Here is an 18,312-nt window from a genome sequence, read left to right as displayed (position 1 = left end):
GCATCCAATGGAGAAAGAAATTGAGGAGCTATTCTAAAGAAACAGTTCTAGTACAAGCAGCAACTATTAAATTCTAATATGCCTTGGGAAATCTGTCACTGTATACTTTTTGAGTACATAAATGAACATGTATTTCATTGTGTGTGTGTGTGCCAAGATGGCAAGCTGTTTGCCTGGGGACAGAATTTAGGGCAACTTTGAGTTGAAAGAATTTGCCTCAGTCCCTAAATCACAAGGATGACCTTTTAAGGAGTTACCCTGGCTAATAGTTTTGTAAGAGATGCTCACAGTACGGGAGAAACAAGAGAGGAATAATTTTTTGAAACTGGTTAAAGACAATGGTCTGTTAAGAGGGTACAAGAGTCTAATTATGATTAATAAAATAAGATATTCAAGGCCAACTTATAAAACACACAACCTGAAAGTATTTGAAGGATAGCTCACAATAGGTAGAAAATGAACAGTGTCTTTCATTTGCTAATACAATAAAACAAATTAATAATAAGACAAGATACAAACTCAAACAACACCAGTGAGTAAATGTTTTCCTCTGTTATGAAGTGGTATTTATATTCTCAAGCAGAGAGAAAATGGGATAGAATAAAATCTATCTTATTTAATATGTATTTTTAAATGTGTGCTAAATTGTGTTTGTTATAGAAGAAAGAGTAATAGTTGTACCTGGTGTGTGATGTCCACCGATTAGACCTAACTTGATAGAGTGGGATCTACCTCTGGAATTTCCTCTTTTTTTTTTTTTGAGATGGAATCTCACTCTGTCGCCCAGGCTGGAGCGCAGTGGCATGATCTCAGCTCACTGCAACCTCTGCCTCCTGGGTTCAAGCGATTCTCCTGTCAGCCTCCTGAGTAGCTGGGACGACAGGCGACCACCACCACGCCCGGCTATTTTTTTGTAGTTTTAGTAGAGATGGGGTTTCACCGTGTTAGCCAGGATGGTCTCAATCTCCTGACCTCGTGATCCACCCGCCTTGGTCTCCCAAAGTGCTGGGATTACAGGCGTGAGCCACCGCGCCTGGCCTGGAATTTCCTATTTGCTAGCTATCTGTAAACCCACTTCCAACACCCTTTGTTTCTTTCTCCCTCCCTGTCTCTGAGGAGAGGTGTCTTGTGCTCTATTTGTGCTCTGATTGCATTCCTTTCCATCTCTAAGACCTCCATCATTTCTCCATGCTTTCCTATTTTGTTTTTTTTTTTGTTTTTTTTTTTTGTTTTTTTGAGACAGAGCCTCGCTCTATTGCCCAGGCTGGAATGCTATAGTGCGATGCTGGCCCACCACAACCTCTGCCTCCCCACAACCTTTGCTTCCTGGGTTCAAGGGATTCTCATGCCTCAGCCTCCCAAGTAGCTGGAATTACAGGTATGCACACCACACCCAGCTAATTTTTATATTTTTGGTAGAGACGGGGTTTGGCCATGTTGCCCAAGCTGGTCTCAACTCCTGGCCTCAGATGATCCACCAACTTTGGCCTCCCAAAGTGCTGGGATTACAGGCGTAAGCCAGTATGCCCAGCCAGCTTTCTTATGTCTTTTAATCTTCAATTGCTTCACCACAGGCTCTTCCATATCCACATTTCTGCCATTAAGATAATACATTTTAGAATTTCCCTCTTCCATTATATATCCCCCTTTCCCTTCTTCCTATGCTTTTTCCTAAAAATCTACAATTAGGAAATTCCAGCCTTAATATCTCTGTGACACTGTGATCTGCCCTCCAGTCCCCCACTTCTCCCACTCAGACTGCTCCAGTAAAAGCCACAGATGACTTTTTTTGTTGCAAATATCAACAGAAACTTGTTATTTCCATCTTAAATCATTTCTACCACATTTGAAGCCTTTGATTACTGCTCTCCTTTTCTTGGCTTATTTTCCATTTTCTTTGTATCCTTACACCCCCAACCCCTGGACTCCTGATCAAGTCTATGGCTTCAGTTATTACTGGGCCCACGGCTAAAGTGTCTCCTCTTTAAGCTGACAGATGAGGTCTGCCTGTGATACCTGGAGCTATACCTCTGACCTACAGGAATTCATATATTCTAGCACCATAGCCATTTTTCTGTGTAGTCTGTGTCACTACCTATATGCCCCTTGGCTCTTTAATCTCAACATTTGCAAGGAGAAAATTGTCATTTTTTAGTCCAAAAATGTTTTTCTATATTTCACAGCTTGGAGTGATCCCACCAATATCTTCAAGAAGAAGCCTACGGTCATCTTCCATTTCTCCCTCTTTTTTTTTTACCACATCCCACATTCAAGTCAAGTTCTAATAATTTTAGTTTTAACATCTCTGTAACCCCACTGCTGCCAGTGCTCAAAGTTCAAGATCATCATCTACTGGCTGGGCACAGTGGCTCACACCTGTAATCCCAGCACTTTGGGACATCGAGGCGGGTGGGTCACCTGAGGTCAGGAGTTCGAGACCAGTGTGGCCAACATGGTGAAACCCTGTCTCTACCAAAAATACAATAATTAGCTGGGTATGGTGGTGGGTGCCTGTAATCCCAGCTACTCGGGGAGCTGAGGCAGAAGAATTGCTTGAACTCGAGAGGCAGAGGTTGCAGTGAGCCGAGATTGTGCCATTGCACTCCAGCCTGGGCGACAGAACAAGACTCAGTCTCAAAAAAAAAAAAAAAAATCATCTCTTGTCCCATCACTTCATTAGCCTCTCAATTGGTCTCCCTGTATCTAGACCAACACTGTCCAGCAGAGCTTGCTGTGAAGCTGGAAATCTATATCTGCACTGTCCAATAAATTGGACTCCTCTGTACCTAAGGCTTAGTCTTTGAAGAATTTTGAAAAGTGAACACATTCATTGGCAGCAGTGGGAAAAACAGTCTAGAACTGTGCCGTGCTGTATTGGCTCTTTAATAAAAATTCAATACATTTAAAAGGTTCTCAGTCACAGTCACATTTCTAGTACTCAATATCTACATGTGACAAGTGGTTACTGTACTGTAAGTATGAACACTTGCCACAGCAGGGATCCGTAACACACAAACCCTCTGGAATGCTGCACATGCTTTTTTTTCTTTTTCCTTTTTCATGGGAAAAACAACGATAGTGTTTATCAGCTGCACAAATCCAAATAATTTAAAAGTCAGGTAATAAATTCCGATTTCACTGACACTATTATTACAGCTCCCAAATCCTTCTTGATGTGCCCAGTGTACAGCTCCAGCCTCATCTCCCACTGTTTGGGAGATTTTGTTACTGTGTAAACATCACAGAGTACACTTACACGCTGTGTTTGTAAGTACACTCTGTGATATTTGCATGATGTTACAAACCTGTACAGCATGTGTACTGTACTGAACAATGTAGGCAATTGTAACACAATGGTCGATATTTGTATATCTAAAAATAGAAAAGGTACAGTAAAAATATGATATAAAAGATTTTAAAAAATGGTACTTAGCATGAATGGAGCTTGCAGGACTGAAAGTTGCTCTGAGTGAGTCAGTGAGTGAGTGGTGAGTGAATGTGAAGGCCTAGGACATTATACCACTGTAGACCTTATAAACACTGTACACTTAGGCTACACTACATTTATTTAAAAATAAAGCAATTGCTTTACAACATTATGGCAGCTATGATGCTACTAGGTGACAGGAATTTTTAGCTCCTCATATAATCTTATGGGTTGTATATGTGGTCTGTTGTTAATGGAAACATCATTAAGCAGCCCATGATTCTATTTCAGTTTCCTGAATGGGCCAGTCTCTTCTCTGTGTTTTCACACATGCTTTTTCTTTTGCCTGGAACCCTCTTCCCATTGCACCACTCTCTCTCCCTCTTCCTCACCTCCTCTCTTCAATTCTGCCTCCTCCTCTGTCTTGGTTATTCCTATTCATTTTTCAGGATTCACTTCGGCTCTCATGGCATTCTGCTGGATGCTACCTAGCTCTGCATTTCACCAGTGCAGTTCTCTTTCTGCTTCCTTCTGAGGGCTCAGTGGCCATTGGTCCCACGAGTTAACCAAAAGTGCCATCTAGTGGCAAATGCAGAAGACAACAATCGCCTCCAAATGGAGCATTTCACTAAGAGGGACAAAACTTGGAATAGTGGACAGGCTTTCTCTACCACTACACACAGTAGGGAGAATCTACTGTGGCTCTTGGCTCTCCTAGATAGTCTCACATTCTCTACCTAACTTAAAACTCTCCCTTGGTCTGGAAGTAGGTATCGTAATTTTCACCTTACAGATGCAGTCTCAAGTTCAGAGGGGCCTCCTTAAAATTCCCTTCTTTGGGCCGGGCACGGTGGCTCACGCCTGTAATCCCAGCACTTTGGGAGGCCGAGCCGGGCGGATCACAAGGTCAGGAGATCTAGACCATCCTGCCTAATCGGTGAAATCCCGTCTCTACAAAAAATACCCGTGTGGTGGCGGGGGCCTGTAGTCCCAGCTACTTGGGAGGCTGAGACAGGAGAATGGCGTGAACCCGGGAGCAAGCCTATGTCTCAAAAACAAAACAAAACCAAACCAATCCCCTCCTTTGCAGGATTGGCAGCAAATAAAAGAGGAGAGTAGGTCACATAATAGGCCAGGTTTTGCTCCCTCAGGATGGGAATTTCTCATTTAGAGCTGGTGGGAAGGATCTCATTAACAGGTGGTTAAAGATGATTTGTCAGGGATGCAGTTGAGGACACTTACAAAGAGAATCTTGTGAAGAGTCTGTAAGGAAGCAATAGGTACCCTGACATTGTGAAGTCAGTGAGTTATTGAGGAGGAGGAGTGGGGAAGAGTTTCACTAATGTAGGAATAAGACAGTGTTCCTCATGGTGAGTTTACACTGCAACAGATGGAAGTGGTGGGGTCAAAGCCCTGGCGTGCAGCATGAGGTACATAATGGTCAGCTTGTATCCCTATGAACAGATATGAAGCCAGGATGATCTGCTAGTGAGAAGCTTGGGAAGGAACACTAGAAACCTGTTGAATTCCCAATACAGGGTGTCATATTTCATAGGGTCACTAGAAGTAGCACAATGGGTGGACAAAATTTAGAAGGCGTAAGACCTGCATTCACTTTTGGCCATGCCTCTAACCAGCATCTGACCTCCAGCAAGTGACCTGGAACCACTGAGCCTTAGGCTGGACACTGAGATACTGCTTTTTAAATTTTCCTCTAACAACTTTATTGAGATAGAATTCACACAGCATGTAACTCAACCATATATAGTGTATAACTCAATGGTTTTTAGTATCTTCACAGAATTGTGCAAGCATCACCACAGTCAATTTTTCTGTTTGGGTTTTGTTGGTTTTTTTTTTTTTTGAGACAAGGTCTTGCTGGGTTGCCCAGGCTGGAGTGCAGTGGCATGATCATAGCTCACCGCATCCTTGACCTCCTGGGCTGGATCCTCCCACCTCAGCCTCCTGAGTAGCTGGGACCACAGGCACACACCACCATGCCCAGCTAATTTTTTTTTATTTGTTTTTAATTTTTGTAGAGACAGGGTCTCCCTATGTTGCCCAGGCTGGTCTCGAACTCCTGGGCTCAAGCGATCCTCCCACCTTGGCCTCCCAAAGTGCCACCATAGTCCATTTTATAATATTTTTATCACCCCAAAGAGAAACCTTGTATCCTTTAGCCAAAACTGCACAATCTCCCCCTTCTTCCCCAGTTCTATGCAGCTACTAATCTACTGTCTGTCTCTAGAGATTGACTATTATGGACATTTCAAATAAATGAAATTAGACTATGTGACCTTTCGTAACTGGCTTCTACGACTTAGCATAATGTTTGCAAGGTTCATCCATAGTCTAGCATGTATCACTACTTTATTACTTTATATTGCCAAATATTATTTCATTATATTCATATTACATTTTATCTATCCATTCATCAGTTTATGGACGTTTGGGTTGTTTCTGCTGTTTGGCTATTCTAAATGATGCTGCTATGAACATTTGCATACAAACTATCGTGAGTACTTAAGTTCTCACTTCTCTTGAGTATATACCTGGGAGTGAAGTTGCTGGGTCATGTGGCAACTCTACATTTGACCTTTTGTGGTCTTGCTGTTTTCCAAAGAAGCTGCAACATTTTAAATTCTCACCAGCAGTGTATGAAGGCTTAAGAGGTCTTTTAAAACTGCTGATCTGTTCATAAGAATGTCAATAAGAGGCTGGGCATGGTGGCTCACTCCTGTAATCCCAGCACTTTGGGAGGCAGAGGAGGGTGGATCACTTGAGGTCAGGAGTTCAGAACCAGCCTGGCCAACATGGTGAAACCTCGTCTCTACTAAAAATACAAAAATTAGCCAGGTGTGGTGGTTGCACCCCTGTAATCGCAGCTACTGGGGAGGCTGAGGCAGGAGAATCACTTGAACCCAGGAGGCGGAGGTTGCAGTGAGCAGACATCGTGCCACTGTACTGCAGCCTGGGTGAGAGTGAGACTGCATCTCAAACAACAACGACAATGACAACAAAAAAGTGTCGGTAAGATATAGAAGCATTATTTGACCTAGCCACATATCAAGTGCGCAATTCCTTTTTCCCTCTTGCTGTGCCATTGTTACGTAATCACATCTGTATGTTACAAACTCAACACTTAGTTATAATTACTTTATATAATCTAATGTCTCTTAAACCGAGAAAAGGAGAGCAAGTGTATATTTATAGCATTCATTACATTAATATTATTTACCTCTTGTGGTTCTCTTCGTGTATTTCTATGAATTCAAGTTACTATCTGGTATCATTTTCGTACTGCAAATACAGCTTTGCTTACCTCCATTTCCTTTGTGATGTTAATACTAAATATGTTATCTATGTTACAGGCTCCCAAATACAATGCGTCTTGCGTATACATGGTTTTTTTCTGTAATTGCCCTATAAATAAGAATGACGAAATACGCATTTATACTGTCTTTTATAATTACATAATTACCTTTACTATGCTGATGGCCTGTGCCTCCTGGGAGGTACCATAACCCTCAACTAGGAGCCGGGGGAAGAGCAAGCCCTGTGTTCCTGACTGCACCCTCCTGGAGTGGCCATTGCCGAGCTGAAAGGGAGCAAAAAAGAAATGGTTGCTGGGTCAGATGACAAAAACTTGCTGTTCTTATTAAGTTTCAGTAGGTTTCCTTGAATGTTTCTTCATTTAATGAGCTGTATGCCCTTAGGACAATTTCCAGATTCTTTAAATGGTTGTTTTGTTTATAATTTTCACTAGTTAGGCTTGTTTCACTGGTGAATGGGTCCACAAAGTTCCTCACATGGTCTCTAGAAGTATCACTTAGTTCTTTACAAAGTACCCTCACATATAAAATTTTATTTGATCCTCACCATTTTATGAAACAAGGGTAAGGACTTTTTAGCCCTAAAAATGAGGCCCAGAATGCTAAGTAACTTGGCTGAAGTTATAAGGCTTCTCAGAGCCATGTATTCATTCGGGAGGCACTTACTGCCTGCTCTGTGCTAAACATTAGATTTAAAATGTTCAGCATTTACTGTATAGACAGGAGACAAAAACCACACAATTGCAGCAAAAGGTTAAGTGCTAGAATAACGTGTACAGTGCCTTAAGCAATAAGAAGGACACTGGCTGGGTGTAGTGGCTCACTCCTGTAATCCCAGCACTTTGGGAGACCGAGGCGGGTAGATCGCTTGAGCTCAGGAGTTGAGACTAGCCTGGACAACATGGTGAAACCCCATGTCTACAAAAAAATACAAAAAACAATTAGCCGGGTATGGTGGCAGATGACTGTAGTCCCAGCTACTTGGGAGGCTGAGGTGGGAGAATCACTTGACTCAGGAGGTAGAGGCTGCAGTGAGCCATGATCGTACCAGGCCACTGCACTCCAGCCTGGGCAAAAGAGTGAGATCCTGTCTCAAAAAAAAAAAAAAAAAAAAAAAAAAAAAAGCAGGGGGATGGTCACCTAGTCCAGTCTTGAATAAAAATTAGAAACTAAGCATTTTGATTCTTGTTGTTCTTGTAAATAGAAAGGACCAAATAGTACAAAATAAAGTGGCACATGGCATGGTAGTTAAGACTGAAGCCGGATGGCTAGATGGTTTACATTTCAATCCAATTATTAGCTATGTTACCTTGGGTAAGTCACTTAATCTCTCTGTGCTTGTTTCCTTATCTGTAAAATGGTGCTATATTACCTACTCCTTAGGGTTATAAGATTGAAGACACAGCACTATGTTTATAATTGTACCTGGTGTATGTTTATACTATAACAACTGATAGCTAAATAAATTATATTAGTGAGTGGATGGTGTTAAATACTAAACTCCCCAAGGGCATGCGTGTCAGTGTTTCCTAAAATGGTCAAACACTCAACTTCCCCAAAAGCTGAAATTGAAATTGACTTCTTGAGATAGAGTACGTACTTTTCAGAATTGTTTCCTTTTCCCTGACTTGGTTAAGTGTGAGATTTAGGGTTAACTGAAAAGAACAATCTTCAGGAAATATCTGGGAACCTGTAGTCTTCCAGGTTATCTGTATGTTGCCATAGGGTAATTTTAACATGTCATTTATACTACAGTATACCCTGAATTAATTCAAAAGACAACACATCTAACATGTCTTAATTTTTTGATGCAGAAGAATCACTGTTTCAGGTTTCTGTTAACAAAATCAGAGGCTATTAATGTGTCGATGCTCATGCCCTTAGTGGTGTTATTCAGCGTCCTGGGAAAATAAACTGAAATGTGGCTCAAAATATGGCTCTAAGCTCAACAGGGCATAATCCACTACTTGCAAGTCTTCCCACCCCCTACTTTCCTAGGAAATGATTCTATTTTAGGTATTAAGTACCTCTCTAAACACAGCTATATTTAGTGCAGTTTTACAACTTCCCTTAGTATCAATAACACTTCTGTGACCAAACAAATAAACAAAACAAATGATTACAAACTGGTTTATTTTGTATGGGAAAGTGTCAACATCTTTATTGCTAATATAAGCATTTAATGTCAAAGAAATGAAGGTAATTTTACAAACTCAATTTCTGTAAGTACATGAAATTTCTATTTCATTATATGGTTTTGTATCACATTCGTTCAAATGCATTTCTCTCCCTTACAGGGACTATTCCAACATCACTCCTTTGGAATTATTTCAGTCATCCCTAACATGTGACTTTACCAAAGACCTTGAAGCTAAACAAACAAGCAAAACAAAATTTCAATGACTCTTAGATGAATGGAATAAGAAATAGTCATCACATGTCAATTAGGGATGTTTATCTCCAACAAGACACTGTCAAAATGTTTCTTCTGATACAGCAGTTATAAGTCAGAGCCTTCAAAAAACAAGGGCAGAACAAGAGCACAATAAAAGAAGCACCTGCAACTTAAGTCTCCCACAGTCCTAAGCCTGATATGCGCAAAGCAAAGCCTCTTTCCCACAAACTCAATTCCATCCATTTGAGCTTTCAGAGATAGATGCCCAAGAACTACCATTAATGTATACAGCATATTGACTCTAGTTGCATCAATTATGCCTGAAGAGTTTAATACCCATCCAAGTCCAAAGGTGGAAGAATACATACACTGGTATGGTAATAGGCAAGAGCAGGCTGTAAAAGCAAAGGCTGGCTGTGCTGGTGCAGCCCTGTGGGAAGTTTTCTTCCACAGAGGCTGAGTAGAACAGTCCTGTTAAAGAAACCAGTGGAATAAGAACAGTCAATGTAGGAAGAGACAGAAACATTCTTCTCTTCCACTTATTACCTGCCACTGTGTTTTAAAAGGTATATGGTACTAAGAAAAGTTGGCTGTTGCGTTTTATGTTTTTTTAATTATGAACTAGCGCTGCTCCACTTCTTCCTGCTTCTTACTTTGATGCGTCATCCTAGCTGCCTGTGGTATCATATTAGGAATCCCATCAATGATTGGATAAGCTATTCCCAACTCTTCATTAATCAATTCATTTGTTGATGCTTCATATCTGGGGTGGAAAAAAAAAAAAGAACAAAATGAGTTGTGGAAAAATAAAATAATTGAAGAGCCTGATTTTCAACAAATACCACCATTTATCCAATTCTTGGTATGGAGTTAATCCCAGAATAGTCTTCTTTAACTAAAAGCAACGATAGCCAATTCAACCTTTTATCTTAGAAAAATTCTCTTAGAATCTATAATGATTCCCATTTTAGTCAGTTTCTCTCATATTCTCTTTTTCACCTTATTCACAAGTTATTCCTTAATTTTTTTTTCATACTAGTCAGAAAAGATCCCCCTCTCTTATCCAAATATTCCTTCATTACTTTGGTCAAGCCCCAAATCATCCCTGTTAATTTACTACTGGAATAAACACTAGAGAAAAATCAACTTCTTCGTTTTAGAATAAATGCTAAGTAGAAAAACTTAACTAATCCATTAGAAGGAAATCACTGGAAAAGGTGAGAGGGCAGAAATGAGAAAACTTTGGAAAGCAGTAAGTCTGCAGTGAGCTAGTTATAAACGCAAATCAAATAATTTCAAGGTTTGAGAAAACTGAATATGTTTATTATGGGAAAAAAGAAATATGAAAAATTGCTAGCAATCTACCACTCAAAGATAACCACTGACAACGTTTTGGTGTTTCGTTTATGCGATTTGTAATACTAGCGTTAGTGTTGTCAATATTCCATTTTTGGGAGCTTGGAAACTGTAGAGCTGTCTTCCCAAAAACTAGGTTAAAGAGGCTTCTAAGAAATCTGCTAGGCCACAACTAAGAGCCACCAGGCAGCATACACAGCTGAATTGCTTAAGATTGTCAGGCACCAGTTGTACAAGACACTTTCACAAGAATCTGGAGGGTAAAATAATTTTCATTATCTTGGCTTAAAAACCGGATGGCTTTGGACTTGTCCTGAATCGCAGTAATTCAAGAACCTGGTGGTACGTTAGAAATCATTTAGAGACCATTTAAGAACACAAGTAAGCTGGGCGTGGGGGCGGCGCCTGTCTCCCGACTCCTGAGGAGGCTGAGGTGGGAGTTCTAGGCCAGTCTGGGCAACGTAGGGGGGCACCCTGTCTCTTAAAAGGAAAAAAAGAAAATACAAATGTTCAGGTCCCATCCCCCGAGCATTCCAAGTCTGCCCGTCTTGGGGGCTGCAGGGGAATCGGCATTTTTAAAACGGTCCCCGGGTGATTGCAAAGAGCAGCCGGTCGCGAAGCCTAAAACGCTTCGAGCCATTCCGGCAGGCTGGCTATGTGCTCTGGGAGATGTGGGACGCGGCTCCCCTGGCCTCCGGTCTCCCCCGTTCTGCCCGCCGCAGCGGGAGGTGCATGCACCGGCGGGGACAGAGTCCAGAATATGGCAGCGGAGAGTATTGACCGACCTACAAGTCCCCAGTGGCTGAGACGGGCCGCGGTCCACCACTCCCTTTCCGCCCACCGGGAGGCTGCGAAGGAAGGGCCAAGACCAGCGAGTCACCTGAGCGGCTTCTTGGAGAGCGGGCACACCAGGAACTCCAGCAGCGCCGGATCGAAGGCGCGGGGCGGCTCCTCCGTCTTGTTGCTCCGGTCGGCCAAAGGCCGCGAGCCCGACGCGTGCAGACACCTACAGGCGACCGCGGACCGCGCTGCGCTAGTTTGCCGCAGCGCTGAGGCGAGCCTGCCGCGTGCTGCGCTCAGCATGGTCTGGCAGCCGGAGACCAGGCCTCACTGCGCCTCCGCCAGCCGGGGCCGAGCTCCTCGCTCCGCGGTAGTCTAAGCCAGCCGACGAGGCCCCGCCCCCTGGTGCTCTGGGAAACGCTGCCGGTGAGTAGGCGGGGCGGGCGCTTTGGTTCCGAGGGTGCTCCTGCTCCGACTGCTTTTCCCACGGATGTCATCTGCAGGCCGTAGGACAGCCCCAGGGCTGAGGCCTCTAGTGGGTGCCCCGCCGCCTTACCAGACTACAAACTAAATCAGTGTTTAAGTCGAGGTGTCTGGGCTTTCACCGGGGCCTGTGGCAGAGATGCTAGGAAGCCAGTGGCCAGATCTCAGAGTTGTAGGGAGTTAGGCTTGGACCTACGTGGTTACCTCCAAGTGAAGTTTCAAACACACTGTCATGTATTGTATTGAATGTATTGCCATGGATGTATTGAAAGCGTTCATTTGTTTCATGTACGTCTTTACTATACCATTAGTTTCTGTAATCTTGTTTGACTTCTTTCTGCCTCATTTGAAAAAGTGAGAACCTGGAAGGAATGGTCTAGGCCTCTGACCCTCCAAAATATATAAATTCTTCCTTCCTGAGACCCAGTCATTGTGAAGTATTTGCGTAATAAAGCACAACTAATTTACTTCTATCAATGAGCTTGGAGGCCGCAAAGGGCCTAAATAACTGTAACAGGCAGATGTCTGTTAGTCAAATGGGTGATCCATTCAGTGAATTTGTATCCCAGGTTTGCTTCCGACTCTCGGACTCTCCGAGGAAGTGATGCATGTTAGATCTCTTTCTTACAGTGTAGTAGATGGGAACTTGGGCTCTGGGGCCTGACAGCTTGGTTTCCTGTCCACAGTTTAGTAGCCGGATTACTTCGGTAAGTGACTTAACTGCTCATTTTACTTATCTGTATAAGATTAATAATTGTACCTACCTTGTTCTGTCAAGGTAGGGGATAAATGTGATTGTGCATTCGAAGAACATTTAGAAAAGTACCTGGCACAAATTAGTGCTCCATTAATGTTGTCTATTTTTATTTTTTTTTTTTTTTTTTTTTTTTTTTTTTTTTTGAGACGGAGTCTTGCTCTGTCGCCCGGGCTGGAGTGCAGTGGCCGGATCTCAGCTCACTGCAAGCTCCGCCTCCCGGGTTTACGCCATTCTCCTGCCTCAGCCTCCCGAGTAGCTGGGACTACAGGCGCCCGCCACCTCGCCCGGCTAGTTTTTTGTATTTTTTAGTAGAGACGGGGTTTCACCGTGTTCGCCAGGATGGTCTCGATCTTCTGACCTCGTGATCCACCCGTCTCGGCCTCCCAAAGTGCTGGGATTACAGGCTTGAGCCACCGCGCCCGGCCTTTTATTTTTATTTCATCTAGTTTTTCCATGTCCGAAGACTCAAAGTTTCTTGTTAGTCATCTATTTTTTCCCTCCGTTCTGCTGAATATCAACCTGAACTTTTTTTTTGCATCTCTGGGCATTATCATTTCACACTTTGAGTTCCTGGGGCTGGAAGGAAAGAATATGAAAATATGTTTATATTTTCAAATTTCTCTCCCACTCCAATGTAAAAATAAATTGAGAAATGTTTATGCGTTCATCCTAATTTTTTGTCTATTTGTTTTTTGGGCCATCCTGTTTTTTAAAAAAAAAGTTAATTTTTTGATGTTCTTTGTTCACTAATGCTCAGGAGATTTTCTAAGGTTAATGTAGTTTATAGGATACCAAAAAGGAAACACTTCTACTGGATAGATATTTAAGAGATAATGAAAGTCTCCGGTTGCCACACCTTCCTTCCCCCACAAAGAAATCTTTCATAGTCGGTTATTAGAGTCACTAAGGGACTAGACAATAGGGCAGTTATCAGGACTTACCCCCCCAGTCACTAACGGACTAGAGAATAGGGCAGTTACCAGGACTTACCCTCAAGGGAAACTACTGTAAAGTTCCTATGTCACCTTCACACTATTTCCGACTAGGGCAGTAGCAGGAATTAATTTTCAGTTGAAGTCAGTTGATACTTTGGGCTCAAGGGAAGGGGTGAACTGTAGGAAAGATAAGTTTCTGCTTAAGGAGAAACAGCACTTGACTTCTGCCAGCACTGAGTGGGCCCAACCCTTGGCCCTTGTTGGGTAGGGGAAGGCACCCACGCTTAAGCCTCAGCTAGCTTGGCTGACATGCCTCAACTAGCTTGGCTGACAGATCTCTATCAACTGGGTTTTCTAACCAGTTATAAATAAATTAGTTTCAGTTTGCCTGCACATAGAGCGTTTGAGGCAATTCCGTTTACTTTATTTAGGGGAAGAATAGAGAGTAACAGCAAAGTATTGAAAACATCCTCAAATTTATAACACCAGAAATCAACAACCAATATTTAAGGAACATCTGAATGTATGACTGTCACCATGTGCGTATTAAGTTGCAACATATCAAAGCAAAATGTCCCTAAATAGCCCTTAGTAATACGATTCATTTCTGCCCGTAGTATACTAAGCTAAATGTAGATGATAGTATAGGATCATGGGACTGGAACTGGGCTTTTAAAAATTAGTCCCTTTTCACTGTTCACATGGCTATGACCTTTCCTGTCACATAGGCCTGTGCACAATAACCTGATGGTTTCTGAGCTCAGATACAGTATACCTGTGTGACCTTGGAGAAGCTACTTAAGTTCTCCCCCTCAACCTTCTCACTTGTGAAATACAATAACAATAGTATGTAACTTATGGTGTTTGAACAGACTAAATAAAACAATTCAAGTAAAACAGTACAGGGGCTAACACATCTAAAGAACGTTGTTAGCAATAAAATTATTTATTATGGTGAAACTAGTAAACATTCTGATGAAAAGGGAAAGCACAAGGTACTTCTGGGACACTCTTTTTAACTGAAATGGAATTTTTCTAATTTCCAATATGGATACTATTGAAACAATTATTGGATTATCACACATATGAAGTTATAAATCTCTAGGCAGAAGAGGGGCTGGACTATGTATTTTAACAAAGCCCATCAATTCCAAATTTGGGGGGATTGAAATTTATGAACCTGTAATCCAAAGAAATGAGTCAAAGTAAATTTTCCACTAGATGGCATCATTTACTATTTGAATTGACATTTACCGCTGCTTGATTTTTTCTCTCTGTGATTACAAAGATTTACTTTCGTTTTGTCAATTGTTTCTTAATTTGATGACACTTATTTTTTATTTTTATTTTCTTGAGATAGATTCTCTCTGTGCCACCCAGGATGGAGTACAGTGGTGCAGCCATGGCTCACTGCAACCTTGACCTCCCAGGCTCAAGCAATCCTGGCACTTCAGCCTCTGGGTAGCTGGGACCACAGGTGCATGCCACCACGCCCAGCTAACTTTTGTATTTTTTATAGAGCTGGTGTTTCATGTTGCCCAGGCTGGTCTGGAACTCCTGAGCTCAAGCAATTCACCCACGTTGGCCTCCCAAAGTGCTAGGATTACAGGCATGAGCCACTGTGCCCAGCCCAACACTTATTTTAAAAACAAAAATCATAAAAGTCTTACTAATAAATTTTAATTATAATGAGTTTATTAAAATCAAGTTTACAATAGATAAATGGACAAAATATTTGAAAAGAAAAATTCACAAAAAAGAAAATACAGTTGATCAATAAACACATTAAAAAAAATTATCCTCAATAGTAAAGTTGTAATGCTAGTTTCAAACATCAAATAAGTTTTGAAATAACCCTAGACATGAATGTTACCAGCCTTGTCTTGGCCATCTGACGGATAATCACAAATTCTCTCTGAAGGGCTGAGGACTAGTGCCTGAAAAAGGGCCAGAATATCCCAGCATGGGCACGAGAAGCTTGAAATTGTGGAAGTATGTCCTGTTTTTCTTTTTCTTTCTCTCTTTCTCTCGTTCTTTCTTTCTTTCTTTTTTTTTTCTTTTTTTTGAGACAGGATCTTGCTCTATCTCCCAGGCTGGAGTGCAGTGGCTCCATCATAGCTCACTGCAGCTTGAACTTCTGGGCTCAAGCAATCTCCCACCTCAGCCTCCCAAGTAGCTGGGACCACAGGCATGCACAGGCACCACCACACCCAGCTAATTAAAAAAAATTTTTTTGTAGACTCAGGGTCTCACCATGTTGCCCAGGCTGGTCTCAAGCGATCCTGCCACCTCAGCCTCCCAAAGTCCTGGGATTACAGGCGTGAGCCACTGCGCATGGCCCAACTTGCTCTTTCGGTTCTGTGGCTGCTGCACTTTTAGGGGATGTACCCGCTGACCCACAACAGCTTGGGAGTGCTCTTCCATAAGCTCCCCTCCCTCACGCTGTGCAATGAGCTTGTCCTCTCATCGTGGGCTCCATTATCACAGTGGTTGCCTTCCTGGGCTGCGTAGGCTCTGTCAAGAAAAACAGGTGTCTGCTTACGTCCTTGTTCATTCTGCTGCTAATTATCCTCCTTGCTAAGGTGACTTTGGCCATCCTGCACTTTGTTTACGAACAGAAGCTGAATGTATAGGTAGCTGAGGGCCTGACAGACAGCATCTGCCATTACCACAGCACCAAGGCGATGTGCGACTCCATCCAGTCATTTCTGCACTGTTGTGGCCTAAATAGCAAGAGTGATTGGTCCAGTGGGCAACAAGCATCTTGCCCTTCAGATCCAAAAGTGAAAGGTTGCTATGCAAAAGCGAGACTGTAATTTCATGACAATTTCTTGTATATCAGAATCATCACCATCTGTGTATATGTGCTATTCAGGTGGTGAGGACGTCCTTTGCACTGACTCTGAACAGCCAGATTGATAAAACCAGTCAGGCCCTGGGGGTGTGACCTGCAACTGCCCTGTGCTGGGGAGACTCGTTTCATCTTTGGAAATCCAAAACCATTTATAGCATGAAGTTCTAAATGGTCACCTGCTGGACTGCCTATCCTCCCATCCCTTCACTTTTTAGGTGCCTGTCTTATACAGCCAGAAAATAAGGTGTTGGCTAGGAACTTTCCATCTCAGACAGCAAAACAACCTTTCACCTACTGATGGCAGCAGCCACGTCTCTCAAGGTGGTAACAGTAATACGTGGGCATTTTTTTTAGACATGAAAGGCCAAGAGAAACTGTGGAACTAATGGCTCAAGATCAAAGAGTGGGTCCAGGATATGAAGTTTTTAACCTTCCCATTGTCAAATTAGTCTCTGGCCTCTATGTCATGCCCAGTATGCTCTGCAAAGTCAAGCAAGAGACAAGCTGAAGAGGGTTCTAGGTCCAGGCTCATGGCACCATTGTCACAACCCTGTTTCTCTTTGACGAAAGGTGGTGGCTATAGGAATTACAGAGTGCTCTTTCTCCAAAGGGCAAGGTTTCATTTCCATTTCTTTGTTAAGGGCCTCATCAATTTATTCTGTCTTTCCACGAAAAATTATCCAGTGATTTATATCCTGACTTCAACCAGTTACTTAGCTGATAATCACGTGCACGAGACTTCTTCTGGTGTTATTTCTCTATTAGCTAACATTTTGTTAATATACTATTTTGCTCTTCGATAAATCAAAGTGATCTTAATTTTTTAAAAAATCAAAGAAGTTTCCATTTCTCATCTATCAAAATAGTAAATATTTTAAAAATGTAATTCTTAATGTTTATGAATAAATGAATAAAGTATCAACTTATTGATTTATTGAATGCCCACTATGTGGCAGGCATGCACCATTATTCAGATTTAAAAATAAAAACTCATAATAACAGAAACAATTATAATAACTGAAAAACAAGCAGGACACAAAAATGTATGCACAAAGATTACACTTTTAAACCAAGAACTTCGGCATAGGGGCAAAAAACAAATAACAACCAAAATGTTGGCTGAGTGCTGTTACTTACACCTGTAATCCTGCACAAGGCAGGAGGATTGCTTTAGGCCAGGAGTTCAAGACCAGACTGAGCAACTTAGCAAGACTCCATTTCTACAAAAAATAAAAAAGTTATCTGGCTGTGGCAGTGCCTGCAGTACTAGTTATTCAGGAGGCTGAGGAAGGAGGATCACTTGGGCCCAGGAGTTCAAGGTTACAGTAAGGTATGATGGCACCACTGCACTCTAGCCTGGGTGACATAGCAAGACCCTGTCTCTAAAAAATAAAAAAATAGGCCAGGCACAGTGGCTCACACCCACAATCCCAGCACTTTTGGAGGCTGAGGCAAGTGGATCACGAGGTCAGGAGTTCAAGACCAGCCTGGCCAAGATGGTGAAACCCCGTCTCTACTAAAAATGCAAAAATTAGCTAGGCATGGTGGCAGGCACCAGTAATCCCAGTTACTTGGGAGGCTGAGCCAGGAGAATCACTTGAAACTGTGTAGCAGAGGTTGCAGTGAGCTGAGATCACACCACTGCACTCCAGCCTGGGCAATAGAGAGAGACAGAGAGACCATGTCTCAAAAAAAAAAAAAAGTTGGTTCTTTTTAGCTGGTTGAAATATTGCTGAATTGTTCTTTAAATGTTTCTCTATTTAAAATTTTTTATTTAATAAAGTAGTTTTAAAATATAAACGTTACCAGTTCATAATTGATAAAATACTTTATTTCAAAACTATTGATTCGGTTCAGTAAATATTGATCACTTCCTGTGTTCTCAGATCATATTAGGAGGTGAAAAGGAGGGGTATAAAAGCATATAAGATGCTATTCTGGCTCACGCCTGTAATCCAGCACTTTGGGAGGCTGAGGCAGGCGGATCACCTGA

General features: G+C 42.2%; 2 protein-coding genes, 1 long non-coding RNA gene and 1 pseudogene across 4 annotated transcripts; 2 read left to right on the top strand and 2 right to left on the bottom strand.

Moving 5' to 3' along the window:
• Nucleotides 1-8,889: 8,889 nt before the first annotated feature.
• PIGY (phosphatidylinositol glycan anchor biosynthesis class Y) lies at nucleotides 8,890-11,694 on the bottom strand. Its single transcript, XM_025386524.1, has 2 exons — nucleotides 11,391-11,694; nucleotides 8,890-9,917 (listed from the first exon to the last, which is right to left on the bottom strand). The coding sequence occupies exon 2, from the start codon at nucleotides 9,678-9,680 to the stop codon at nucleotides 9,465-9,467; it is 216 nt and encodes a 71-aa protein (XP_025242309.1). The 5' UTR covers nucleotides 9,681-9,917; nucleotides 11,391-11,694; the 3' UTR covers nucleotides 8,890-9,464.
• PYURF (PIGY upstream reading frame) lies at nucleotides 8,890-11,696 on the bottom strand. Of its 2 annotated transcripts, none has more exons than XM_025386522.1 (2): nucleotides 11,391-11,696; nucleotides 8,890-9,917 (listed from the first exon to the last, which is right to left on the bottom strand). In XM_025386522.1, the coding sequence occupies exons 1-2, from the start codon at nucleotides 11,591-11,593 to the stop codon at nucleotides 9,776-9,778; spliced, it is 345 nt and encodes a 114-aa protein (XP_025242307.1). In that variant the 5' UTR covers nucleotides 11,594-11,696; the 3' UTR covers nucleotides 8,890-9,775. The 2 variants fall into 2 exon arrangements, with proteins under 2 accessions (XP_025242307.1, XP_025242308.1); XM_025386523.1 differs by having other exon boundaries at nucleotides 8,899-9,922; nucleotides 11,396-11,638.
• A 7-nt stretch (nucleotides 11,697-11,703) lies between these two features.
• LOC112625277 lies at nucleotides 11,704-13,203 on the top strand. The gene is made up of 2 exons (XR_003119553.1): nucleotides 11,704-11,825; nucleotides 12,977-13,203. It is a non-coding gene; the product is annotated as an uncharacterized LOC112625277 (long non-coding RNA).
• Nucleotides 13,204-15,428: 2,225 nt separating this feature from the next.
• Nucleotides 15,429-16,412, top strand: LOC112625271 (annotated as a pseudogene).
• The last annotated feature ends 1,900 nt before the right edge of the window (nucleotides 16,413-18,312 follow it).

This window comes from Theropithecus gelada, chromosome 5 (assembly GCF_003255815.1).
Source record: "Theropithecus gelada isolate Dixy chromosome 5, Tgel_1.0, whole genome shotgun sequence".
NCBI classification, from domain to species: Eukaryota; Metazoa; Chordata; class Mammalia; order Primates; family Cercopithecidae; genus Theropithecus; species Theropithecus gelada.
Note: the sequence above shows the minus strand (reverse complement) of the source record. Positions and strands in the feature narration are given on the sequence as shown.

What these genes read in the sequence shown, in the direction of transcription:
- PIGY (XM_025386524.1), bottom strand. Translation starts at nt 9,680, where the DNA reads ATGTTTCTGTCTCTTCCTACATTGACTGTTCTTATTCCACTGGTTTCT.
- PYURF (XM_025386522.1), bottom strand. Translation starts at nt 11,593, where the DNA reads ATGCTGAGCGCAGCACGCGGCAGGCTCGCCTCAGCGCTGCGGCAAACT. An exon ending in CTCTCCAAGAAGCCGCTCAG is followed by an intron (nt 9,918 to 11,390) that starts GTGACTCGCTGG and finishes TTTCCACCCCAG; the next exon opens with ATATGAAGCATCAACAAATG.